Genomic DNA, 26,612 nt, shown 5'->3' with positions numbered 1-26,612 from the left:
TGTGTTTTGTCTAATTGCAGGTGTATGGTACATTTGTATAATCCACATATGAAGATAAGGAAGAAAGAGATGTTTATTTGCTGTTCAAAAAGTTCTCTCACGTCACTTTTGGCCCAAGAGAAGATAGAGTCCAAGTCTCTCAGGTTCTGGACTCAGATTCGGACTGCACAGATATACCTGACTCAAAACGTCAATAACTTTTTCATACGGACTCCAAATTGGGTGATTATTTTTTTGTTGGAAAGTAGATTTCGTGCTCTTTCCACACCAATTGGATTCACCTTAAAATTCATCCGGGGCGTTGAGTTATGGACGAAACAATCTGACGCTGCAGTAGAATCCGAGTCAAACTACAAGTCCAAAGGTGTTACGTCACCTCCACTTGGGCCCATGAGCCTTGTACGACTTAGGGTTGGTTTAGGCTGGCTTGGGATGTTCTCCCACTTCTTGGCCGCTACCCCTTGCTCTATATAAGTAGATCCATCTAGTAGCTTTTTCTTGGGATTTGTTTAGTTAAAAGTTAGCCATTGCAACTTCGTGTACTTCGTTTGTGTCCAACGACAGACCCAAGACCGCTTACGGATCCCCACTTTATCAATACTTTATAGTATACTCGCAATATTCAGATTGCTTTTATCATATTCTTGCTTGTTCTTTGATTGCTTGCAGAATAACCTTCGTGGTCAGGTTATTGTGCTCCGGCGTGGTCAATAACCTCTCGGAGTTGGTTTTAGCGATTGCTAAGGCGCAACGTCGTGCACGTTTTGTAGTCGGATCGTCATATCGTCTCCACCCAAATCGATAGTTATCATCTCATTGAAGGATCGGGACACCTGGCCTCTATCAAGTGGTATCAGTTTCAGGTTGCTCGGTGAGAATTTCCAGTTTCCCTAGGTTAGATTATTTCTTACCTATTTGTCCAAAAAAGCCACAAAAAAAGTTAGATCTATTTATCCTTTGTCCAAGAAAGTCGAGTCTTTGCAATTTTCTTTTCATTGTTTGCATTATTGAATTATCGGTTGCATCGTTCGTGTCGAGTTGCTGGTCTTAGTGTCTAGTTCGTTTAGAGTTTCGAGTTTTGTTCACATTAGTCACGCCGCCGCTGCATCGTTATCCCTTCCGCTGTCTACCATCCCATCCATCAATTTTCACCACGTGCTACGTACTGTTAATTGTCATAATCATAGTTGAGGTCATTCACATCTTGGCCTGATCCAATCTGCATCTTATCTAGTTTGTCTTGGAAAGAGGGAGAAAAAAAAGATAGAGAAAAAAAAGAGAAAAAAGGAAAGTAAAAAAAAGAGAGAGAAGAAAAAAAAGCGTGAGAAAAAAAGAGAGAAGAAAAAAAATCGGATCTATCTAGAATCAATCTCGTACCTGAATTCGGATTGGAATCTGTTTTGCGCACTGTTCAGTAAAACAGGAGTATCTTCCTCATACGAAGTCCGTTTTGCCTCCATGAGTACTCAAATTGAAGCTAGAGACGAGCCGCATCTAAATAGTTGCAGAAGCTGTTCAATATTTGACACCTCAAAATCGGCTTCTAAATAGGTCTTTTTTCTCTCTAAAGTTCGTGAACACAGCTTGTTCTAATTTTTCAGGCCAGTTTTAGAATTCTTTGACTCCTCATATCAACTCGGAATTGAGTGATTCTTTTTGCATTGGAAAGCTTGAGTTAGTAGCATTCTTTGAAAGAATTTATCAGAAAATTGGCTCAAACTTTTCAATAAGAAAGTTGGAGAGAAAGTTGTTGTATATCCTGCTTGCCAGTTGTTTTTCATCATTATCTTTACTGCCGTTGTGATCTTCACTTATATCTTGCTGTCCAGAGCTACTTAGTATCCTTCATTGATGCTAGTTGTGCTACGTCGTGACCTCATTAGTGTTCTAGGCTCGCGTCTCTAGTCCGGTCTAGCTTAGGACCAGCACAGTATCGTCGTTGAGCGTTTATTCAACATTGCATCTTTGAATTGATTATTGCTAATCTTTTGCTACCATATATAGCCAACCCAGCTCCACATATTTCTACATCGTGTTTACGCACTTTCCCCTGGCAATCGCTTTACTCAATCTTCAGAGTTATTTGACACCGCTGGTTGCCGATCACCACCTGCTACGTGGTAAGAACTTGTAAGATATTGAGATTTGCTATACTGTGAGCGTTTTACCACCACTTCCAAGTAGTTCATAGGAACATTTTTTTGGATTCCGTTTCTTGTTTCTACTAATCATGACAGGATCCAGAGTCAATTCATGGGTTTTGTTGATCGTGGGAGACGTGCCACCACCTTTGCAAATACCACAACCGTCACGAGAGGTGCACAAACATCCAAATGCACATGATCAGGTTAATGTATCTATACCACCATTTAATGGCCGTTTTAGACCTGCTTTATATATTGAATGGGAGTTCGACATAAAAATATATTTGCTTCCCATAATTTTGATGAACATAAAAAGGTTAAGGTTGCGGTTGGTTCTTTCACTGGTTATGCTTTGGTTTAGTGGAGTGAATATTGTCGGTTACACCCTGATTATATATCTACTACTTGGGATGATTTGAAACTTGCCATGCAACAAACTTTCGTCCCTGCTTATTATACTCGTGATATGATTAAGAAGTTGCAACACTTAAAACAAGGTAGTGACACTGTAACAAAATATTATGATGATTTACAAACTACCTTGTTGCATTCCTCTTTAGAAGAAAGTGAAGATGATTTTATGGATAGATTTTAGGGAGGATTAAACCGTGATATTCAAAAGATACTAATTTAATGAAGAGTGTTATCCTATGGACCATTTGTTTCATCTTGCTTGCAAAGCTGAACAGGAAATAAAACAACGTGTTGGCCACGAGGAGAACAAGCGCACGGTGCATATTCTAAGAGTTGATATGATTGTTCCTTCAACTACTAGGCATACTATGACAACCACATCCGTTGTTGTTAGGACTACATCACCTCCATCATGTGACACATCACCCCCGAGAGTGGCTACATCATCTAAGTTGATCATAAGAGGTAATGACAAAGGTACTGATCTTCCATCTCTACATGAGAATGATGAATGCTTTGTCAATTTGAATGCACCATCTGATGAGCTACCCACTACTTTGATCACACCACCTATTTTAGAGGACTATGTTGATAATTTGACTTTGCCATGTGATCAAACAACTGAAATATCAACAATTTTGAGTGTACCCATTGAATTAACTGTTGATGCAAAAGAATCAATGCTTAATCATTTTGATATGACCTCTAATGTTGGTGATGATTCTGTGTTGAATGACTTATTGCATGTTTGCTTATTTAAGCATGTTGTAGCATGTAAATTTGATGCAAATAAGGTTTATTCACCAATGTTGGGATGGTTTAATGATGAACATTGTCAATCTTTTGAAATGAATAAGAGCTTCACTTATATGTACAAACTAAGTTGCAATATTTTCATGCCTTCTACTTCTTGTGCTAATGTTTTGGCTTTAAATTTTATGAACTATGCAAGTTTCTCATCTATTCATGTGTCATATATGCAAAAATCGAGGGAACTAAAAATGAATGACATATACATATACAACATGTACACCTTGTCTCTTTTGTTAGCCACATTTCAGATTAAGCAACGCCGAGGACGGCTTTCTTTTCAAGATGGGGAGGATGATAAGGACATGACTACCTTGGATATGACCAAAAATATTGCATACATGCATATTTGTCAGGTGATTTCTAGTGCAAACTATTCAATAATCTATTTATGTTATCCAGAACAAAAATACTTCACACACTTTTGTGTTTTGTCTAATTGCAGATGTATGGTACATTTGTATAATCCACATATGAAGATAAGGAAGAAAGAGATGTTTATTTGTTGTTCAAAAAGTTCTCTCACGTCACTTTTGGCCCAAGAGAAGATAGAGTCCAAGTCTCTCAGGTTCTGGACTCAGATTCAGACTGCACAGATATACCTGACTCAAAACGTCAACAACTTTTTCATACGGACTCTGAATTGGGTGATTCTTTTTTTGTTGGAAAGTAGATTTTGTGCTCTTTCCACACCAATTGGATTCACCTTAAAATTCGTCCGGAGCGTTGAGTTATGGACGAAAAAATCTGACGCTGCAGCAGAATCTGAGTCAAACTACAAGTCCAAAGGTGTTACGTCACCTCCACTTGGGCCCATGAGCCTTGTACGACTTAGGGTTGGTTTTAGGCTGCCTTGGGATGTTCTCCCACCTCCTTGGCCGCCACCCCTTGCTCCTATATAAGTAGATCCATCTAGTAGCTTTTTCCTTGGGATTTGTTTAGTTAAAAGTTAGCCAATGCAATTTCGTGTACTTTGTTTGTGTCCAACGACCAGACCAAGACCGCTTACGGATCCCCACCTTTATCAGTACTTCATATATACTCGCAATATTCAGATTGCTTTTATCATATTCTTGCTTGTTCTTCAATTGCTTGCAGGAATAGACCTTCGTGGTCAGGTTGATTGTGCTCCGGCGTGGTCAATAACCTCTCGGAGTTGGTTTAGCAATTGCTAAGGCGCAACGTCGTGCACGTTTGTAGTCGGATCATCAAAGTCATCTCCACCAAATCGATAGTTATCATCTCATCGAAAGATCGGGACACCTCGGTCCCAGTTGGGGTTAGGAAAAGGCTGGACTTCTATCGGTCTCGATTCTTTTGGCAGAGTGATGAGCTTAAGAGAAAGTACAGATTGGCCAAATGGGATATTATTTGTCGACCAAAGGACCAGGGGGGCCTTGGTATTGAAAATCTTGAAGTCAAGAACATATGTCTTCTCGGTAAGTGGTTGTTTAAGTTGTCTTCTGAGACGGAGGCAACATGGGCGCAGATGTTACGTCGTAAATATCTGCAGTCCAAGACCCTATTCCAGGTCACTCTGAGACCAACAGATTCACCGTTCTGGATGGGGCTCATGAGAATCAAAGCTGCTTTCTTTAACAGAACGAGGTATATTGTCGGTAATGGTAATAACATACGATTCTGGGAGGATACGTGGCTTGGCGACACGCCATTGGCGACCCAGTATCTGTCCGTTTATCGTATTGTTCAGCGTCATGAGGCTCTTGTTGCCACGGTTATGCAGTCTGTTCCACTCAACATTCACTTCAGGAGGGTGCTGGTGGGTGATCGATGGGAAGCTTGGCTTCACTTAGTTCATAGACTGATGGAGGTTCAGTTAACTCCTCAGCCCGACCAGTTATGTTGGAAGCTTACTAGATCTGGGGAGTTCACAGTTAAATCGATGTATATTGATATCATCAACTCTACTGTGATTCCTAGTTCCAAAGAGGTTTGGAAAGTTAAGGTCCCTTTGAAGATTAAAGTGTTTATGTGGTTCGTGCATAAACAAGTAATTTTAACAAAGGACAATCTAGTTAAGCGAAACTGGACAGGTTCTACTAGGTGTAGTTTCTGTGATCGGGATGAGACTATCAACCATCTATTTTTTGACTGTCCGTTGGCACGAGGGCTGTGGCGCTCCGTGCAAATTACCTTTAACATTACTCCTCCGACTTCGGTCAACACGTTATTTGGGGCGTGGCTTGCTGGGATAGAGTCCGAAACAGCTAGACACATTCATGTAGGAGTATGTGCGTTGTTATGGGCAGTTTGGAATTGCAGAAATGATTTGGCTTTTAACAGAACAACAACTATTCATTTTTGCAGGTTTTATTCCGGGCTACTGCGCTGATCCGTATGTGGTCCTTACTCACTCCGACGGAGGCCAGGGAGCGTTTGGTTACTGGATCTGTCCGGTGGAAGATGGTAGCGCGGGATATCTTCAACCGGTTTGGATGGCGGTCATGTAATAGGATAGGCAATTAGTTTACCTATCTTTTATTTTGCCAGCCGGTTGTGGCTTTTGGGCTTTTTGCTTTGCTGTTGAGGCTCTGTGTGAGCTCGTTGTTGCTTATGTTTGCGGACGTTAAGACCTTGTTGAGACTTATTTATTTTTTAATAAATGTGGTCGTTTGCATTGTTCTGATGCAGAGGCCGGGGAGTCCCCTTTTCGAAAAAAACACGGACTCCATCCGGCGCTGCGCGACGGCGAGCTCCGTGGCCTCGGCAAGCAAGCGCTTGCAGGTTTCTTCGAGCTCGACCATGGCGGCAGCCGGATCAGCGCCAGGCTCGATGGGGTGTGCAGGTTCTGCACCGACGGACATAAAGGATTGGGTCGGCCGCCGCGGGCCGTAGCCGCAGAAGTCGGATCCTTGTTGCGGCCAAAGACTTGGCTGGAGCTGATGGTCACCACCTCCACGTGAACGCAGAGGACGGCGACATCGTCAGAGATGTCACAGTCGCTGGATGGAAGCAGGTCGGAGAAGGTGAGCACATCGCTAGGGTACTCGTCGGGGATGAGCGCGACGTAGGCACGCAGCTCGCCGAAGGGGCGACGGAGCCGCCTGCAGGGCAAGAGAGCTAGCTCCTAGAGCCGCCTGCAGGGCAAGAGACAATGGTGCTCCTAGAGCTGTTTCAGGTGGAGGAGAAGCCCCTCGCATGTGTGTGTGTGTAAGAAATGAGCCGACCCCCCTAGGGGGGCTCTTGAGAGGTCTTATAGTTGGACCCCCACTCCCCCAGGTTAGAAACAATAAAGAAAGAGGGGCGAGGCCCTGCTGCCAGTGTCTATAGTCTCCAGTGGGGCCCACCGGCTACACATCACTGTAGCTTGTCAGTCTCCGTATTAGGGAGTGGTTGGAACTGTGCCTCCACAGTGTCGTGTCGCGCTAAAGTCAATCACCCCGATCAGCAGTACTATTGGCACTGTTGACATACTCTCCACAACGTGGGAGAGGCCTTGTCGTACGGCGTGATTAGACAGGCGCTGACCCCGCCGGCTGCGGCCAGTCGGCCCGGGCGTCGCGCCGTGCCCAGCCAGACCGAGGGGTTATGGCCGCCCTGAAGTTCTGAAAAATTGAGTTGCACTCCCAAGCCTACCCGGGGGTCATCTCCTCGACAAGGATCGTTCATCTACGGTTCGAGGGACTCCAAGTACGATCTACACCGACTCATCTATTTTCCTTGCTACTCGGAGTCGGTAACGATCATGATCCAAACCCCTTCTGCATCTTCATATTGTTCCTGGATGATCCTAGGGTGATTTTTTTGTTTTCTACTACGTTTCCCCACAGATGCCTCACAGGGATCCTCCGCAACATGGTCCCCTAGACCACCTCCTCTGCATCATCCTATAGCTCATGCACCACAACACCCAATTGCATCTCCCATCATGATTCGATTACAAAAAGGTATAAGAAACCCAAAAAATGCACAATTCTGTATGGCATGTTGTGTATTGTAGAAGAACCGACAAATATGCACTTGGAGACCCAAGATGGAAAAGAGAAATGGATAAAGAATACTCTACATTTATGATGAACAAAACGCGACACCATGTACCTGATCAAAGAGATAAAAAATTCATTGATTGTAAGTGAGTGTATAGGATCAAGAAGAAAGCATATGATTCTATTGATAGATACAATGCACATCTTGTTGCAAAAGGTTTTAAACAACATTATGGTATAGATTATGAAGATAAATTTAGTCATTGAACCCATTAACAGTCGCGGCATGGGCGCCCGCTCACGAGTGTCACGTCCGCAGGTTTTACTGTTGCCTTTTTTTAGGGAGGACAGAAACAATGCATCCCTCGCACCTCTCGCTAACAGCCTTCGTTCTCTTCTCTCCACTACCGCCGCCAGCCTCACCGGCGCTTGTGCTTCATCTCCCGTCCCGAGCCCTCGACCCCAACATGCCGCCGCCTCATCTCCCCATCCCAGCCCCCCTCCCCCTCTATGTGACCTATCTCCTTCCCCTTTCTCTTCTCAATCTGGATCCATGGAGGTGGCCGGTAGGGGCGCCACTGACTGCGATGCTAGCCGCTGCTACACAAAGGATCGACTCCCACGTCCATGTCATCATCTCCACGCCACCTCTCTCATCACCATGAATCTGGATTCGTCGAGGTGGCAAGCGGGCGTCGCTCGCACCACTCCCTCCTCCCTCGTCAGTCACCGCCTGGTCCTCTCGATGGGGGAGGAGTAGGGGATCCCGCCAGATCAAAGGCTTGCGGGCACGGTGGCGGGCATCTCCAGTAGCGGCGGCGACCTGCAGGCCAAGGGCTACGACGGGGGCGCTCGATTTGATCTAGCTTAATGGACTGATCCCTTCAGGAGAGAGAGACAAGGAAGGAGAGGAGGGAGAAAGAGAGGAACGAGGAGAGGGAGCTGCAGCGGCAGATGGGAGAACATCACCGACCATCGCATCCCCCCCTCGCTTCTGGTTAACACTGCCGCCTCCATCCCGGCAACATCTTCGTCACACGCAACCGCCTCCTTCCGCACCCCTCTTCATCGCGCATGGCAACAAAGGGAGGTCCTCTCAGGTGAGATCACACAATCCTCCATAAGAGCAACTCCAATGGGGCGACCCATTTCGTCCACCCGCTTTCGTTTGGGTCGGCACGGACAAAAGTGGCGGCCCAATGCGCTGACCCAAACCCATTTCACGTCTGCGTCGAGTCCGCGCCGACGCATTTGCAGCCCAAATTTGCGCCTGTAATGCGTCGGCGCGGACGCGAAGCGGACGCGCCGCGCGTCTCCTCGTCGTCCGCCGCGTCCCCACCTGGCGGCCACCCAACCTCCACTGGTCGTCTTATTTATGACGACCACCGACAGCGGGCCCATGCGTCAGCCAGTGCGCGCATCCTTTTTTAATCATGCGTGCGGCGGGGTCGGCCTCATCCACTTCTCCCGTCCACATCTGGCCCCCCACCACTCCCTTTGCTTCCTTGCCGGCGACCGCAAACCCTAGCGTGGCCATGGGCCACTTCGGCAGCAGCAAGGGCAAGGGCAAGGGCACTCCAGACGCCTTGTCATCCCGGGCTTCCCCTCCCCCTCCACCACCGTCGCGTTTCCGCCCTGAACGCCGGCGCCTGCACATCCCGGTGCACCAAGCGCGGTGGCACTGGGAGTACAGGCAGCCCCTCCCCTACCCCGACATGACGCTGTCGCACCATTGGCATTTGGATGCAAACCGGATCCCGTTGTCGGTGGTCCCGCGGACCCAGCGGGCGCACGACGACGAGGTGCGCCGGTGCAGCGTCGGCTGCCAGAGTACGCCGCCGACTCTCTCAACTGGGAGGCTTGGTTCGCCCTCAAACACGAGGAGCAACGGCGCTCGAGTGTCGATGTCGTCCCGCCGCCGTTCCCACCGCCGCCCCCGGATGTAGAGCCGCTGGACATGGAGGCGGAGGCAGAGTACCAAGCCGCCCTCGAGGAGGCCCTGCAGCATGCGCTGGAGGCTACCAGCGTCGACGAGGACGTGAACTGGGATGGGCTGGAGCAAGCCCTTGCCCTGTCGGCGGCGGGGGACTCTGTCCACTCCCCGCTCTTCGTGCCGCCGCCTCCATCGTCGCCGCCCGTCCAGCCCAAGCCGGAGCCGGAGCCGGAGCCGTCACGTAAGCGCTCCCCGCCTCCACCCACTTGGCCGGAGGAGGCCTACTCGTGGACGGGTCAATACCGCGAGTGGGTCAGCGCGCCTCCCGTCCACTTCGTCACCACGCCGGAGGAGGAGGCGGCCCACCTCGAGCGATGGAAGGAGCACTTGCTCCGCCAGGAGCAGGCCGACGGCGAGGAGAATATGCGCTACGATGCCATGCTCGAACACGACGCGGAGGCGCTCCGGCTAGAGGAGGAGGAGGAGGAGTGTGCGCGGCTTGCCGCAATGCCGCTGCCCCAGCGGACGCCGGAGGAGGCTGTCCTGGCAGCGTACTAGGCGGCATTCGGGTGGGCTGGCCCTGCTCCGGTCTTCATCGACCTCACCGACGACGGCGGCGTCGAGGGCAAGGGCAAGGGCAAGGCCGACGATGTCTAGGGCAGCGTGCGGGACGGCAGCAGGCGGGCACAGACTTTTTTTAATGTTTATTAGATATAGGTGGACTTTGGCCGGCGTTTGACCGGCCACTTTATGTTTAATTATGTTTATTTTGTGCAAACCTGTTTTTTTTTCACGCCGACACATTCGGGTTGGACTCCCCATTGGGCGGTCAAGCCGACCCATTTTAAAATGCGGACGCGCACGTCCGCCTGGCCGACCGAAACGGACAAAAAGCGGACGAAATCGCCGCCCGTTTAGGTCGGCCCGTTGGAGTTGCTCTAACCTTCTCTACAGTCAGTCAGCCACGCAAAAATAGAGAGGAATCTGATGCGTGCGTGCTATTGTTATTTTGGCTGTCTAAAGTGTAACTTGAACTAATCCAGCAACCTGACATTTCTTGGTATCTAACTAATATCATTCTTATGACAACAACAACAACAACAACAACAACAACAACAAAGCCTTTAGTCCCAAGCAAGTTGGGGTAGGCTAGAGGTGAAACCCATAAGATCTCGCAACCAACTCATGGCTCTGGCACATGGATATCAAGCTTCCACGCACCCCTGTCCATAGCTAGCTCTTTGTCGATACTCCAATCCTTCAGGTCTCTCTTAACGGACTCCTCCCATGTCAAAATCGGTCGACCCCGCCCTCTCTTGACATTCTCCGCACGCTTTAGCCGTCCGCTATGCACTGGAGCTTCTGGAGGCCTGCGCTGAATATGCCCAAACCATCTCAAATGATGTTGGACAAGCTTCTCCTCAATTGGTGCTACCCCAACTCTATCTCGTATATAATCATTCCGGACTCGATCCTTCCTCATGTGGCCACACATCCATCTCAACATACGCATCTCCGCCACACCTAACTGTTGAACATGTCGCCTTTTAGTCGGCCAACACTCCGCGCCATACAACATTGCGGGTCGAACCGCTGTCCTATAGAACTTGCCTTTTAGCTTTTGTGGCACTCTCTTGTCACAGAGAATGCCAGAAGCTTGGCGCCACTTCATCCATCCGGCTTTGATTCGATGGTTCACATCTTCATCAATACCCCCATCCTCCTGCAACATTGACCCCAAATACCGAAAGGTGTCCTTCTGAGGTACCACCTGGCCATCAAGGCTAACCTCCTCCTCCTCACAGCTAGTAGTACTGAAACCGCACATCATGTACTCGGTTTTAGTTCTACTAAGCCTAAACCCTTTCGATTCCAAGGTTTGTCTCCATAACTCTAACTTCCTATTTACCCCCGTCCGACTATCGTCAACTAGCACCACATCATCCGCAAAGAGCATACACCATGGGATATCTCCTTGTATACCCCTTGTGACCTCATCCATCACCAATGCAAAAAGATAAGGGCTCAAAGCTGACCCCTGATGCAGTCCTATCTTAACCGGGAAGTCATCGGTGTCGACATCACTTGTTCGAACACTTGTCACAACATTATTGTACATGTCCTTGATGAGGGTAATGTACTTTGCTGGGACTTTGTGTTTCTCCAAGGCCCACCACATGACATTCCGCGGTATCTTATCATAGGCCTTCTCCAAGTCAATGAACACCATATGCAAGTCCTTCTTATGCTCCCTATATCTCTCCATAAGTTGTCGTACCAAGAAAATGGCTTCCATGGTCGACCTCCCAGGCATGAAACCAAACCGATTTTTGGTCACGCTTGTCATTCTTCTTAAGCGGTGCTCAATGACTCTCTCCCATAGCTTCATTGTATGGCTCATCAGCTTAATTCCACGGTAATTAGTACAACTCTGAACATCTCCCTTGTTCTTGAAGATTGGTACTAATATACTCCATCTCCATTCTTCTGGCATCTTGTTTGCCCGAAAAATGAGGTTGAAAAGCTTGGTTAGCCATACTATCGCTATGTCCCCGAGACCTTTCCACACCTCAATGGGGATACAATCAGGGCCGATCGCCTTGCCTCCTTTCATCCTTTTCGTGGAAGAGGAGTGAGGATGTAAAGGTTAGAAAATGGTAACTGAATGAATGTTCTCTTTTTTCTGCCTCTGACTTGAAGAAATATATTTGCTAATATATAGAAGCTTAGATCTGTTATCAAGCTGTGAAAGAGAGTACTGTAATAGAGACTTCTATAAGCAGAGGTATGTACCTGCATTTACACCTTAAATATCCCTTAATTAGTTCTGTATGGTTCATCTAATTCATGTTGAAATGATTTTCTTTAGCCTGTTAATTGTATAGGTAATTAGACAGTGTAGTAATATGGCGGTGGTATACTGATTTGGCGTAATAATTACTGACATGACTTCATGTGTACAATCTTACAGGTTAAAGATATTAAGAATTAGCAGCGTGTTTTTTGTTTACTGCTGGATTTCCTAACAAACTGTCTCTTCTGTTGTTAATTGATATGCAGACTTGCTGTTTTTCATTCAGTTGAAGAGCTCTCCAGGCTTAACATCTTTCTTGGATAATTGCGTTGTTAAATATGAAGGTATATGATTGGTTTCTCAACTCATGTATCGATAAGCATTTTTTTCATCCTCAATATATTGTTGCTTGCCTGACTTGTCCTACATTTGTGAGGTGTCCAAGGACGTTCAGTTCTTGTATGCGGCATAAAACTTGAACTACCTACAGATGATTTCGCCAGTTCAACAGAAACTTACAATAACCAAGGGAACTTTCTCAGTTTTTTTGTTTTTGCTCTTCTCAGATTTTAGGCTGGGGGTATTAACATATATGCCACACCGTAAATTTAGATATTAATGTAAGATTAAATAGGGATAAATCCTTCTGCCATGTTTACTAACTAGAATTACAAAGAAGAAAAGAAATTATTAAAGAAGAGATATAGTCGATTAGGTTGTTGTGGTGTTTCTTTGATCTTCACTAGACCTCTTATTTTTGATTGGCATGGTGATGATAAGTTTCTTCTGGTGTTTCTCTGCTTCAGGATTCGCTCATGTGCGAAAGCCAGCTTGGGGAAGCATTCCTGTACTCCTGATCAACTAGGACAATCACGACACAGTGAGTAGATTTTGGATCTTTCTTGCTTCGACGGATCAGATTCGATCTGTATATGGTAGTTATGGACTGCTGACTGCTTAATGTTGTGTTTCCTCTGTGTACTATGGTGTGTGTTGTTTTCAGAGCTTAAGCGAGCGGAACGTCGAAGGAGGATCTTGGGGATGACGGTGGCGTTGACGACAACCTCAAAGGCGAGAGGTATTGCTTTCATGTCTCTGCATTTCTTACTTTATGCAACTCTGTCGGTATTAAGGCCGTATATTCGGTGGGAGCAACAAAAACTGAATTTGTTAATGTTTAGAATTTGGACGATCTGTTTGATACGATACGTCTGCACTGGTGATGCCGAACATTGTTCAAGACACTGTGGGTTCAGATGTGAGGAATACAATTTGGCTTGCAGGGTTCAGGCTACTCTCTTGTGCTTCTTTTGCCTTCTGATTACTTGAAACTGCAGCCTGCAGATTGAATGGGCACTTGATTTGTTAGGGCGGAAGGCTGAAGCAAAGAAAGCTGCTGCTCTTTGAGCTGTAGTACATTTCATTTGAGAGCCAGATGAGGTACGTTAAATTAGGATTAAAGTCTGCACAATAATTAAAAACACCGAATAAGCAAGGCCATTCAGAAGAAGTTTGCACTTAACACCGTGCAGCACCATTGCTACTAGCTAAGGTAGATTAGGCCACGACATGTCCAAGCCATGTTGTGCTTGTACCCTGTGCATATCCAGCTGTTTTCTTATAGTTCCGCTAGCATCATAAATTAATTGTGGGATATGATGCACATGAGTAGTCTTCTGTTTATTTTTCACCAGCAGAGTACCACTCTTATTAGTGCATTTGTTTTTTTTCAAAATTAAATGAACACAATAGTTTGGTTTGCAACTCCACACTTAGTTTGCAATCATCTACATCAAATGGCAATGATGAAGTATTCAACGTTTTGTGTTATGTCTAGATGAACTTTGTAGTTAGAAAGGAGTTCTGAAATTGCTGGGGGCATGTTTGGTTTAATGTAAAGTTGACATATGTATATATAGACACAAGTTTTCCTGATTCATGTATATATAACCAAACTCGTCCAAAAGATAGCATATGGAAAATGGAGTCAAAATCATGGATTTCTACTTTATATTAGAGCTCTTACCCAACTCGTCCATTTGGATTTTGGTAGATATAGTCAAGTATATTCACTCGCATCATGAAGAAGTTCCTCTTTTGGTTTGGAGGTCCATTTGTTGATATGAATTGCTTCATAATATATCTAACCAATGAAAGTTTGATGTATACGTATTAACACATATATGTATGTCCTGACCTTTTGTTCTTTTTTTTCAGGTTCATATATCATCGCACTGATTTATTTTTTCATTAGGTTGTGATGTCAAGGTTACATATGTACACCACTTATTCATTAGTTTACTGTAAATTATTTAGGTATATAATTATATCAACAACCAAAAAGCTCAATGGTCCTGAATCCTGGGATATAGGATGTTTGAAGAGGTCCAACAGGCCCGCCCCAGTGGCTACAATGAACTCATTTCGAATTGTCAAAGATGTGAAAATGCTTTTCGGGACAGACTTAAGAACTCATGTCATTTAGTATTCATTTCGTACAGAATGAACTCATGTCATTTAGTATTCAACAAGACCATCTTTTTTTTCATGGACACACCTATGAACATGATTGGATTGTGTTTCCATGAAGTGTAATTGTCGGTTCGCAGGGTGTGCTATATCATCCACCTTTTAAGACTGCCACTATTTGTTAATATAGACCTATTACCTTGCTATGCCTGACGACTCAACACTTTCCTACTGCACTTGTATTGACAAGACTGGTGCGCACATGACGGCAAAGAAGCACATGTCATCCTCATAATAGCAAGTTTGTAATAAATTATGGAACAAATCGGGAGGTTAAAGTCAGCAAAGATTTGCATATTCATCTGTAGTCAATCTTTGCATATTCATCTGTAGTCAAATCACTTTGGCCGTGTATAAATGTCATCAAGGATTAACCTGGACCAACGGACGTGCGTAGGCTGATAAGTGCGCACATGAACGCTCCAGAGGCGTGCCAATGGGACGCCCCAACCACTAGTGTTGTTAGAGACACAACAAGACATGTGCTAGCTATGGATGTATCCAGAGGGTGGAGCATGAGACACTAGATGCACATAACATGTTTTTGCATGGTGTTCTGGAAGAGGATATCTACATGAGACAACCACCAGGATATGAAGACAATAAAACACCTCATTATATGTGCAATCTTGATAAATCTCTTTTATGGCTTGAAACATAGACCCAAAGCATGGTACTCTAGGTTGAACTCCCAGTTAAAGCATCTTGATTTTATTGCATGGAAAGTTGACACATCACTTCTCATTTGTAGCAAGGAAAATAGAGTTATCTTCGTACTTATCCATGTTGTTCATTTCACAGTTGCAAATTCTTCACAAAGTGTTACTAATGCTCTTCTGCATGATTTGAACTTAGAGTTTTCCTTTGAAGATCTTGGTGATCTACACTTCTTCCTCGACATTGAAGTTAAGATGATTCAAGATGGCATAGTATGGAAATTAAGTATGCTACTGAACTTCTATCTCGCATGGGGATGAAGGACTGCACACCTTCAACCACACATTTGTCCCTTTCAGGAAAACTTTCAGCATATGAAGTGGAGCCACTTAAGGAAGAAGAAAGCACAAAATATAGAAGTGTTGTGGAATCACTACAATACTTGACTTTGACACACCAAGATATATCAATTATTGTCAACATGGTTAGTAAATATCTGAATGCGCCTACCACCACACATTAGACAGTTGAAGATAATTGTATGATATGTAAAGCATGCCATAACTTTGGGACTTCGGTTCAGGCTTTCTAGCTCTGCTATTGTTAGTGTCTTTTCTAATGCTAATTGGGCAGGCTGCTGTGATGACAGAAAGTCCGCTAGAGGTCTTGAAGTAACTTTCGGCTCTAAACTAATGTTCCGATATGTCAAAAAATATGCCAAATGTCAAAATCATGTACACAATTTGAGTATAAATCTCTGGCAAATGTCACTTCTGAAATTATTTGCTTGGAATCATTGCTTGAAGAGTTGTGTATTAAGCAACACCGTATCTCGTGTCTCTGGTGTGACAATTTGGGAGCAATTTATCTTTCTTCTAATCAGATTTTTCATGGTAGAACTAAAAATATTGAGATCGATTTTCACTTTGCATGAGAAAGGGTAGCATAAAATAAATTGGAGATACGTTTCATCCCTTCCAAGGAGCAAGTAGCAGATGACTTCAAAAAAAACTCTTTTAGTCAAGTTGTTTGAAGAGTTCAAGAACAATCTTAACCTGGGATAGTTGAGACTAAGGGAAGGTGTTAGATGTACGACTAGTGATTAGCATATTTTCATGTATTCTCAACTGACTACCATCTGCATCTCTATCTCCTCCCTGTTCCTATCACCTGTATAGAGCATATCGTATATGAACGGATCAAGCTTGTACGCCACAACGTGGGTTTCTTCTCGCATAAGATAAATAAACACATGTGGCTATCTACAAAGAGTAGGAACGCTTCCATCTTAGCACGTGCTTCTGCGGTGTCCCTGGCGGCTTCAGGCGGGTTCCTCCATAGGAGTTGTGGCTGTGGGCACAACATTTCATGGATTCAGGGCTCAGTGAATGCATGCCGTGCTAAATTGGAGGCTCAACGGCCCATGTAGTGGTGCATCAGTGGCTTCACAACGGAAGTGGCGGCTCTCTTAGGTGGGAGATGTTCAACCCAACCATTCAATGGCGCCGGGACCTTCTATTTTTGTCCTTGGTGAGCAACTGAGCATAGCACACGTAAACTTACCTGAAAGGCAAGCCTACATGATTCAACTTAGTTCGGTACATGTCAATGCACTAGTAGAAAACAGGGCTTTTGTTCGAGCCAGATACGCCCATTAATCCCGATTCAGTCACGAACCGGGACCCATGGGGGCATTGGTCCCGGTTCGTGCGGCTAAAGGCATTAGTCCCGGTTCAAATGAGCCCTTTAGTCCCGGTTTGAGACACGAACCGGGACTAAAGGGTGTGATGCCCTTTAGTCCCGGTTCGTGTCTCAAACCGGAACTAAAGGTCCCATTTTCAAACTCTACCACCCCCCCCAATAGACTTTTCAATTTTGTAAAAAGCAAAAGAAAATGATAAAAACTTCATAAATTAAAATCCTTCGAGATGTAGTTATGTCACTACATCTATTAGTTAGGAAAATTAAAAAACTTAAATTTGGACATTTTTCAAAAAAGTGTTATGAAAAAGTAAAACGACCATATCTTTTGCATACGATGTCGAAAAAAATGCATAATATATCAAAAAAATCAGCACGAAAATCCGCATCCGATTTACTTTTTTTAAAATCCTTAAATTCTGAAAGGAGAAAAATATATGCTCAAATTTCAGTTTTTTTTAATTTTGGTTATATCTGGTCAAACTATGGTCAAACTACTTATTCAAGAAGTATTAGTGGTACTAAATAATCATTCAAGAATATTAGTGTTATTAAATAATTATTTCAGTATTTTGAATTTTGGTCAAATCTGGTCAAACTGTGGTCAAACTATGGTCAAACTACTTATTCACGAAATATTAGTGTTACTAAATAATTATTGTTTTTTAGAATAATAGTTTCAAACTCAAACAGTGAAACGTGTGACTTCATGCTCAAGCTAAACTCCTGAGGGTTAATAGGATTGACATCTTACTATTGTCAGGAAAACATCAAGTGCAGACTTGGAAACAAGGGAGAATAGAACCCGGAAGTTAAGCATGCTCAGGCTGGAGTAGTGAGAGGATGGGTGACCGGCCGAGAAGTTACATGATTTGGAATGATGAGGGGTAATTAGAGATTAAAGGTTAAATTGAGCAGTGGTGATTAGAGATTAAATTGTAAAATAATTCAGAAATTTAAAAATCAGAAGACCGGGACTAAAGGCCCTCTAGAACCGAGATAAATGGTCCTTTTTCTACTAGTGATATCATTAGAACATTCTTTTGTAAAAATAGTTTCACACTCAATGTTGTTATTTCCTAGAAAATCGTATACAAGAATTCTGGAGTGTATCAATGCATAAAAGGCGGTCTATTTTGCAGTAATAAATAGATAAATAGGTGAAAAATATGCCTTCACAAGACTAGAAGAAATATAATATATTAGACATACTAAAGTTTAAACCCTCGCCGTTGGGTTTCGACGACAAAAAATGTGGTTACAGTCTAGTAAAATGCAAATAATCACTTCTTTGCACTAGTTTCATTCTCATGCATGACTTCTAGTCCTCCAATCATTCCACCGGGTGTTCCAAAAAATTGGCAATTTATCATATTATATATCCAACTCCAACAATCGTGTCATGCAAAAAAAGTACAACAACCTTACAAGATACAAATCAACTGTCAACCTCTCTTATCAATAGGATTGAATTGGAAAATCTAAATCACATGCTCAATTATGACAAAATATTCTCTACTATACACTCCCCGGGGATGTAGCTATCATTACTTGCGGTAAAAGAACATCAAGATGGACGCTGTTTCAAACGCTATAAGGCACATCAGGTCAGGTGGTGGGAAGTATAACAATCAAGACTTCGTTCTTCAAATCTCATATCCATCCAGTTATCTTCGTATGGTCTCAAATAGCATCTCATTCCATGTATCTATAGGTCCTGGCATGCACCAATGCAGACAATCCTGAGATGGAGGCCTTCCATCCGGCCCTCTTTGAGTCTTCTTGTTTGGGTCCAGATTTGTGTATGGTCCAGGATGCCCATCAACCCTTAAGGCAAAGGGTTCTGTGATGCTCATCAGTTTCAACTTGGAACCTTGTTTCCCATAATTCTTGACTACCTTTTTGAAGGCCGCAATTTGTTTTCCATACATTGCATCTATGAATCCATCCTTCACCGCCTTATCCAAGGGCTTAACCTTCCCAGTGCATGATCCACCTACATTCCATGCCCCGCGTTCGTAATGGTCTGGAGAGTATGTTCTCAAAATAGCTATACCTTTGAAATTTGGGTTAGTAACCACAGCAGTTAGGATAGTCTCGGTGGATGCACCAAAGGCATCAATGTTGTTCATCTGCATTTTTCCTGCTTGAAGAGGCCACCAGCCCTGCCCTCCAACGACCTTGCCATTCAGGATATAGGCTGATGGTGTGACAAACCAATGTCCGGAAGAGAGGACAAGCACATCGAAACTTGGAAGAAATTCCATCAAAGTCTTATCTGGGACATCGAGGAAAACCTTATTAAGACCCTCGGGAGCAATTCCCACAGCTTCTTTTGAATTGTGTAATAGCCAAGCTGACCAGATGCGGATGATAGTTGTCGAGGTTGAATTGAAGATCCACTTACTCATCCTACGATAGCTAAGGTTTATTGGGGTGTCCGCCTGTTAAAAATGAAATATCACGCTTAAGGATAATAAATCATATATTGTCCCACACTAACAAATAAGCTACATGTACGCACAATTCTTTATGTTGGTGTTGCCATTTTGGTTATCATAGGGAAAAACATATGACAAAAATAACTATGGCATACAGAAGGAGGAAATTTTAAGCAACAAAGCCTATTCAGAGTTCAGTTTTAATCTTAGGGATAGTAATCATAGAGCTCTTTTAAGATGGTCCCAGATTGATATGACCCGTTAACTTTTTATTATCTGGTGGCTAATCTTACTCTTGCCTCTTTGTGGTGTAAGGTGTTGTCAATAATTATGTGGGGCTAGTATGGACTTTTCACTTCCACAAATAAGGGAATAAATTATAGTGCTATCATCATGAAGTCAAATAAGGAAAGATTGCTAGCAAACAAATATAAAAATAAGAAAAGATATATAAATTCCAGTTAATGTTATCTTTATTTACAAATCTTGATTTGTGAGTTTTTTAAATAGATATATTCAGCACATAAGTAATTTAGATAAACTCTATTCTTGACATTAGAAATAGATACACATGTAGTATCATTAGGAATAATTAAGTATAAATAATATAATAAGTATAAATAATATAATATTTGAATATTTAAGAGGCGTTGATGTGATTATATATCATATGATTTTTTTTCTAAATTCACGGGATGTCGTAATATTAAGAAAACATACTTCAATATGGACATTCTACTAAGCAAATGATTTTTTGTTCGCAAGAAATGCACATGAATATATCATATGTGATTTTTTGAATACTTAAATTGATATCAGCCACGTAATTAATTTATAGAAGTTATATTTTGACATTAGAAAGACATGCAGATATAAATTATCATTTGGTATACTTAAGTACAAAAAATATAATACTTAAACATTGAAGTGGCGTTTAGGTGATTATATATCACATGATTTATATTCTAAGATCACGGGGTTGTCATAATATTAAGAAAAAGTATCCATGCTTCAAGATCCATATACGCATGTATCTCGTAAAACAATACACATGTCTGCATATTTTACTTTAAAGGAACATATATATTATAAATAAAAGTCTATGTTTTGGCAGAGAGGAAACTTTAGTGTTTGAAGAGAGAGAGAGAGAGAGAGAGAGAGAGAGAGAGAGAGAGAGAGAGATCACTAAATTAATCAAGAATATTTCCTCAACGTCTAGATTAAACCATCCTCTTACCTCTCTTAAAACTTGTTGTAATCATAAGTCAAGGTTTTCTAAAATGTGACGGTCTTAACTTCGAGAAAATGCGAAGAGTTTGAAGCAATTCTAATAGAAAAGTTATCTGCATAACCACGCAATGGCTCATTCTTAGGACAGTTCCAACGCTTGTATCTTAGCATTGGTTTCATAGGTTAAAATTTCACACGGCATCTTGTATTATGTGACGGAGGGTGATAATTGATTGTTTTTTTTTTTTGGAAAAGGAGGCTTGCCCCCTGCCTCTGTATCTAAGCGATGCATGCTGTCATATTATTAAAGATCTCAAAGTAGCACATAAGGGTGATAATTGATAAGCACGAACAATCATCTACTCCCTCCGTCACATAATATAAAATGTTTTTGCAAGCTAACACTCAAGTCAGAATGCATCACTGTTAAACAACCTAGTTATAGACTAACTACGCTGCCAACATCAAACCATCAGTAGTAGTACTAGTATATATATATATATATCAGTGAAGTGTGTGGTCACCTGCGATAGGATGCAAAGGAGAGAGTCCATCTGGTTCTGAGCGATCGAATCCCCAGCGAAAGCAACTGTCTTGCCCCTCATCATCTTCAGGAACTTCCTCGCGTCGAAGCGCGGGAGAGCGCACCGCTCGGGCTTCCATCTCCAGTTCTCGTATCCCTTGTCCGGCCGCCCGTTCGCCTGGCAATTCTCCGCGCGTGTGATCGAAGGGCAAGAGCTGCTTGTGTACAGCGGCCCTGAAGAATCAGGAACCCACTTCCCACGAAAGATATCACAGCTACCTACACAATGAACTTACATTCAGCTTGTGTAATGAACTACCATTCGTGGAGATCATGAGGAAATCACACCGGTGAAACGAAACAGGGGAGTGAGCTAGCTAACACCTTACCTTGAACATGTGTAGGCCCCAGTGTCAGCAGCAGAGCCACCACCGACATAACGATGGTTGAGAGCCATTGCTGGGTTCCTCCGGCCACAGCCGGAGCCTTCTTCACCGACAAACTCATGGCCACAGACACACACCTGACCTGCAGTTCACAACAATGTCTATAAATGATTGAAAGGGTAGTACTGTAACAATCATCGCTAGAACAATGCTCACACTTGGTAAGCTAAAGCAACTAGACAGATGTTGGTTCAAACCTTGAGCTCGGGGCCCTCGTGGCCAGAGTAGGAGCTGCTCTGCTTGTGCAACAGAGAGGAGCGGAGTTCGTGGATGGTCGTGGTGACGACCCGGGAGAGTGATGGCTCTGTCGAATTTAACCGCTCAAACTCGATTGGAGACTGGAGTGCTTCCCGGCGCAGAAGGCGTGACTGGATTCAGATTGCAAAACACGCCAATCGCTGGAGTCCGATTGCAAAAGGGGCGTCTAGCCTCGTGCCTATGGACAGAGCCGTTGACTTGGTGCATTGGCCACGCTGGTGTGTCCATGCCGCTACCTTATCCTAGTACTAGTGTACTACTACTACACTAGTGGAGTAAAATGAGGTATTTTTTAGTATTTTGTGAACGTGCAAGCCACGTTGGGAGCCCGTGTAGAGACAAGAACTGTTAGTTGGTGAGTAATTACACGGTCAACTGCTTAAGACTTCTCTGGATTAACAACCTCTGCTAGCCGACGGGGGAATCCGATTCCGTGGGACTTCGCGTGAGATGGCATCCAACGTAAGTGCAGCCATGTTGTTTTGTCAGAGAAGAACATGCATGCTTCACAAGCCCATAATAACCCACTTAACTGCAATGATCTCCAGCTGCATGCATTTGGAAAAATTAATACAGTAATACTGAAAACTACAGTAGGCAAAATGAACTCAAAACATCTTGACGTCGTGCTCCTGACCTGTGGTAGCCGCGCCATGTGATCCTCAACAGTCAACACCTCACCCCCTCACTTGTCCAGCAATACGAAGTTTTTTTTTTGAAAGACCCAGTTTTCGCTGGCATTTCATAGATTAAGCAGGAAGCAAGAGGAAAACAATGTGTGATCAAGTGATTAGTGGATGTTCCGCAAAAAAAAAGTGATTAGTGGATGAAAACAGAGAAAACAGAAAAAAAAGCCCCTCGGCCTAGCCAAAGAGACTAACAGCTAACCCAGGCTACCAACACCACAATAGATACAATGTCGCCGGCACAACTAAACATGACAAACCAGAGCACCCCGCAGATCTTCGCAGTCGCATCGTACATCACCCATCGCGCTCGCGACCCGACGACTTCGACTTTGCTGCAACATGGAAGGGCGCCCGCATCAAGCATGTCCGCCACAAGTGTGTACCTCGACCTCATCGACATTGGAGAGAGAAGACATATCTGAAGCACGGCAGACATGTGCCGCTCCAATCCCGAGAGTGGGACTAACAAGACTTGTTGGTCGTACCAAGCATGTCAAGTGTGCACCTGCCGTGCACCACCACCACACAATTGCCGACGGCCATCCTCGGATGAACGCGCCATCACGGCTTCACACACCACCGCAACCCCGACCATCGAGACCACCGCAGACAAGTGTGCCCACCAAGAACCTCTCCAAAGCAATGCTTCCAACAAAGTAAGGGAGCCAAGGATGCCCCATTGTCAATCCGACAAGACAGATCTGGGTTTTCACCCGAAGAAAGGATCCAAAGGCAGGAGGGTGACAGATCTCCTCAGTGATGCCTCCAAGAAGGAAAACAACATCCAAGGATGTTGCCATCACTAGCATCGAGCAAGACTTTTGTCCGGAGAATCTGGACCCAAACGCCAAGGACAATAGTCCCTGACCACACAACCGCCAGCCGCCCGCGCCGCCCCAGCGAACCTCGCACCACACCGAAAATGACCGCCGGCATCAACGCAGGCCAGGACGCTGCCAGATCGGACCCGCCCGCCTGCCCACAGCCGCTGTAGCACAACCATCGGCGTCCAGGCAGTAGCCCCTGCCTGGGACTCCATCCAGCGGCCGATTCGACGCAGATCTGCCGCCCCACTCGCCCGTGACGGGTTTGGGTGAGCCCAGATCAGGCCTGCCTCGCCCGCATCTGCAACTGTGCGCTCCCAACCACCGGAGGAAGGCAGGGGCGCCGCTGCCTCGAGCTCTACCGCCGCTCACGCGCCTCATCTCCGGCGAAACACCCACCGCCGCCAGCCTCGGATGGAGCCCTCCCGGGATCCACTGACCAGCCGCCTATCGGATCACCGGAAGATGAGAGAATTGCCACTATACCACTAATGGAAACCACGAGTGCCAAAATACCACTATGAAAAACCAAAGTGTCAAAATAGCACTCTTCTCTCAGTTTTTCAGGCCACAATAGCACTCCCGTTATATGTCAAACAAATTCTATTAGTCAAACCGTTAGCAACTTGTCACTTTTTCTAGTATTCCCAAAATGCCCCCAGTAAACCTAAAGAGATAGAGAAAAATGCGCGACGGTTCCTCGTACACATCTCTCTCCCGTATCCTCCTCCTCCTCCCAGCCCACTCATGGCGGCGCGCCGGCGCTCGCTCCGCCGCCTTTCCGCTCGCCCCACCGCCCTTCCCTAGCCTAACCGCCCAGCACCGCTTCATGTGGCCTCGCCGCCCTCCCCGGGCCCCCGACGCCGGCCTCCAACGACCCCGACGAGGCCCGACGCCAACCTCACAGGACCCCGGCGTGGCCCGACGCCGTCCTCCCAGGTCCTCCACGACAGCTGCTGGGGCGGCCTCCCAGGCTCCCACCGCCGCCCTCCCTAGCCCTCGATAGCAGCTTCCGACTCGGCTCTCCCCAGCAGCTCAGCGCCATACTCCCAGGGCCCTCAACCTTGTATGATTTCCCCCCTGTTACCTTAGTATTTTTCATTTCAAGTGCAGCAAATCCCTGGTATTTTTCAATTCTGTAGTAGTCTCTACCTGCTATTATGTATTGTCTCTAGCAACTAGTATCTACTGTGAATGGTGCTAGTATCTACTGTCAATGGTGAATGCTCCTAGATGATGAGCTTCTGTTTGTGTGTTTCAGATTCAATGGGAGATTTCAAAGTAGAAATAGATGTCTAGTCTTACTTGACGATTGTAGATGGCAGAAGAGTGTACATAAGGGGCAAAACATGGAATTTTATGGCCGGTCGGGGCTTGTCTGTGGCGCGGATAAAGGAGGTTGTGGAGGAGAGGTACAAATGGTCTGCTGATCAGAGAATGACCATTTGGTATGGATCCGGAGATAACGCCGTCCCATTGATCTCTGAATCAGAGATAGCCCAATTGTTTGATACATGTTCTAACACAAAAGTAGTAAGGTTCGGTGTGACCATTGAGAGCAAACAACAACGCAATGAACCTGCTCCTGTCATGACTGAGGAGATGGATGATCAGCCTGTTCACGCTCCATTCTTTGCTTGGCTGAAGCAAGCCTATGAAGGAGAGTACGAGGATGATGAGCCTGTGGGATTGAATCAGGAGAACACCTATTTGCATGAGGAGAATGCTGAATCAAAGGAGAATGCCACACCACAGAAAAATGTCGAGCCAAAGGCTGCAAGAGTTCCATTGGGAACCCTGGATGTTGACAACTCTTATGATCCACAACATGTGCGAGGGGATGATGAGGCTTTACTTGCGAACAATATGGCTCCTACTTATATCCACGATAAAAACAATCCTCGAATTGAAGTAGGAGCCACATTTCCTAACTCTAAAGCATTTAGAGTTGCATGGAGACAACTAGCAAAAGGTGTGGAGCATTAGGTCATCTTCGGAAGACATGCAAGGAGCCAGAGATTGAAAGTGACGCGGACCGAGATGCTACTCCTCCTCCACGGTAATTATTTCATGAGTCTAAATTCCTTTCACTTGTTGCCAAATGTCTTGCATATTAATTGCTAATAATGTTGTATTGAACTATAGGAAAAAAATCAAAGGTTGAAGCAAGCATTGCAGCTACTTCTTCTCCTATTACACCAACTAAGCAAGGTACTCAACTTGGTACTCCTACAAGTCCAATGACAAGGCAAAGGGCAGCAGCTATTGCAATTGCTTCAACACCTCCTAGTGCCTCTACAAGGAGCAAAACTGCTGCTCCTAGCCCTCTTCGGTGAGTTTAGTTCACTTGGTTGTGAGAACCATGATCTTTTGCTCATGGTATGAGTTTGCTGTACTGGAATGCAGATTATACTAGCCACTTGTCTTTTCCATTCATTAATTTTCTCTAAAAACATTAGGATTCTAAATTGCCCGATCTTTACTCCATTCTCTCTAAAAACAGCAATGCCATGTGAAGGAGGATATCAGCAAGCTTTTGGATGTTGGGCGCTCCAGATCAGGTTGCATACTTTGTTCTTTTATGTTATGTGACCTTTTGGTTATTCTGCTGTTGCTCACAACCTTTCTTTTCTGCTATCCTGTGGATAGTACTAGAAAGAAAACATCCAACACTAGGACATCTACATTCAGGAAATGCCATAATACTAACTAATACCATTTTCAACTTGCAGATATATGGATTTTGGTTCGTCAATCAGGGAGAGCAGAGAGCTGCATTTCCTTAGTCAGTTGCAGTTCTAACCGTTTTTATTATAACTTGTAGCAAATTAATTAGACACTATGTAACCGGAGCAAGTACTCCTATCCTATGGTACGATGACTGTTTGCAACTGTGTTTGCATGCTTAGTAGCAGAATGGTGTATGTGATCAGGAGGTGCTCTTTTGCTAATTGTTATATTGTGCTGTGAGAACCATTCTGTGTCCATGTCCATTTTGTGTTGAAGAGGTAAGGGCATGCAAGTCTTTTTTGGTTGATGTTAGTCTCAGTTATGAACTAGTGGTATTTTGGCTAGAGAAAACTGAAGTGAGTGCTATTTTGGCAAGTTGGCTTTTACTAGTGGTATTTTGGCATGTTTGGTTTTGACTAGAGGTACTTTGGCCATGCGGGGGTGGGAGGCCGCCGCTTTAGGGTCCCCTCCCCCAAGTCATCAGGGAGGCGACGCGGGGGTGGGAGGTGCGATGGCCACGACAAGGACAAATGTTCCCGGCA

General features: G+C 44.6%; 2 protein-coding genes across 3 annotated transcripts; one reads left to right on the top strand and one right to left on the bottom strand.

Annotated features, from left to right (window-relative positions):
- Positions 1 to 18,277: 18,277 nt before the first annotated feature.
- On the bottom strand, positions 18,278 to 21,960 carry LOC123064883 (protein YLS7). Its single transcript, XM_044488279.1, has 4 exons — positions 21,767 to 21,960; positions 21,513 to 21,651; positions 21,125 to 21,402; positions 18,278 to 19,373 (listed from the first exon to the last, which is right to left on the bottom strand). The coding sequence occupies exons 2-4, from the start codon at positions 21,628 to 21,630 to the stop codon at positions 18,597 to 18,599; spliced, it is 1,173 nt and encodes a 390-aa protein (XP_044344214.1). The 5' UTR covers positions 21,631 to 21,651; positions 21,767 to 21,960; the 3' UTR covers positions 18,278 to 18,596.
- A 2,068-nt stretch (positions 21,961 to 24,028) lies between these two features.
- Positions 24,029 to 26,316, top strand: LOC123064882 (uncharacterized). 2 transcript variants are annotated; one of them, XR_006430837.1, is made up of 5 exons: positions 24,030 to 24,406; positions 24,602 to 25,399; positions 25,486 to 25,672; positions 25,844 to 25,901; positions 26,073 to 26,316. XR_006430837.1 is itself a non-coding variant. In XM_044488278.1 (2 exons), exon 2 carries the CDS (start codon positions 24,700 to 24,702, stop codon positions 25,324 to 25,326), a length of 627 nt encoding a protein of 208 aa, XP_044344213.1. In that variant the 5' UTR covers positions 24,029 to 24,406; positions 24,602 to 24,699; the 3' UTR covers positions 25,327 to 25,400. The 2 variants fall into 2 exon arrangements, 1 of the variants encoding a protein (XP_044344213.1); XM_044488278.1 differs by lacking the exons at positions 25,486 to 25,672; positions 25,844 to 25,901; positions 26,073 to 26,316 and having other exon boundaries at positions 24,029 to 24,406; positions 24,602 to 25,400.
- The last annotated feature ends 296 nt before the right edge of the window (positions 26,317 to 26,612 follow it).

This window comes from Triticum aestivum, chromosome 3B (assembly GCF_018294505.1).
Source record: "Triticum aestivum cultivar Chinese Spring chromosome 3B, IWGSC CS RefSeq v2.1, whole genome shotgun sequence".
NCBI classification, from domain to species: Eukaryota; Viridiplantae; Streptophyta; class Magnoliopsida; order Poales; family Poaceae; genus Triticum; species Triticum aestivum.
Note: the sequence above shows the minus strand (reverse complement) of the source record. Positions and strands in the feature narration are given on the sequence as shown.

Coding starts and splice junctions, on each gene's coding strand:
- LOC123064882 (XM_044488278.1), top strand. CDS start 24,700: ATGGCCGGTCGGGGCTTGTCTGTGGCGCGGATAAAGGAGGTTGTGGAG.
- LOC123064883 (XM_044488279.1), bottom strand. CDS start 21,630: ATGAGTTTGTCGGTGAAGAAGGCTCCGGCTGTGGCCGGAGGAACCCAG. Junction 21,403..21,512: donor GGGGCCTACACATGTTCAAG/GTAAGGTGTTAG, acceptor TTCATTGTGTAG/GTAGCTGTGATATCTTTCGT. Junction 19,374..21,124: donor TCCTTTGCATCCTATCGCAG/GTGACCACACAC, acceptor CATTTTTAACAG/GCGGACACCCCAATAAACCT.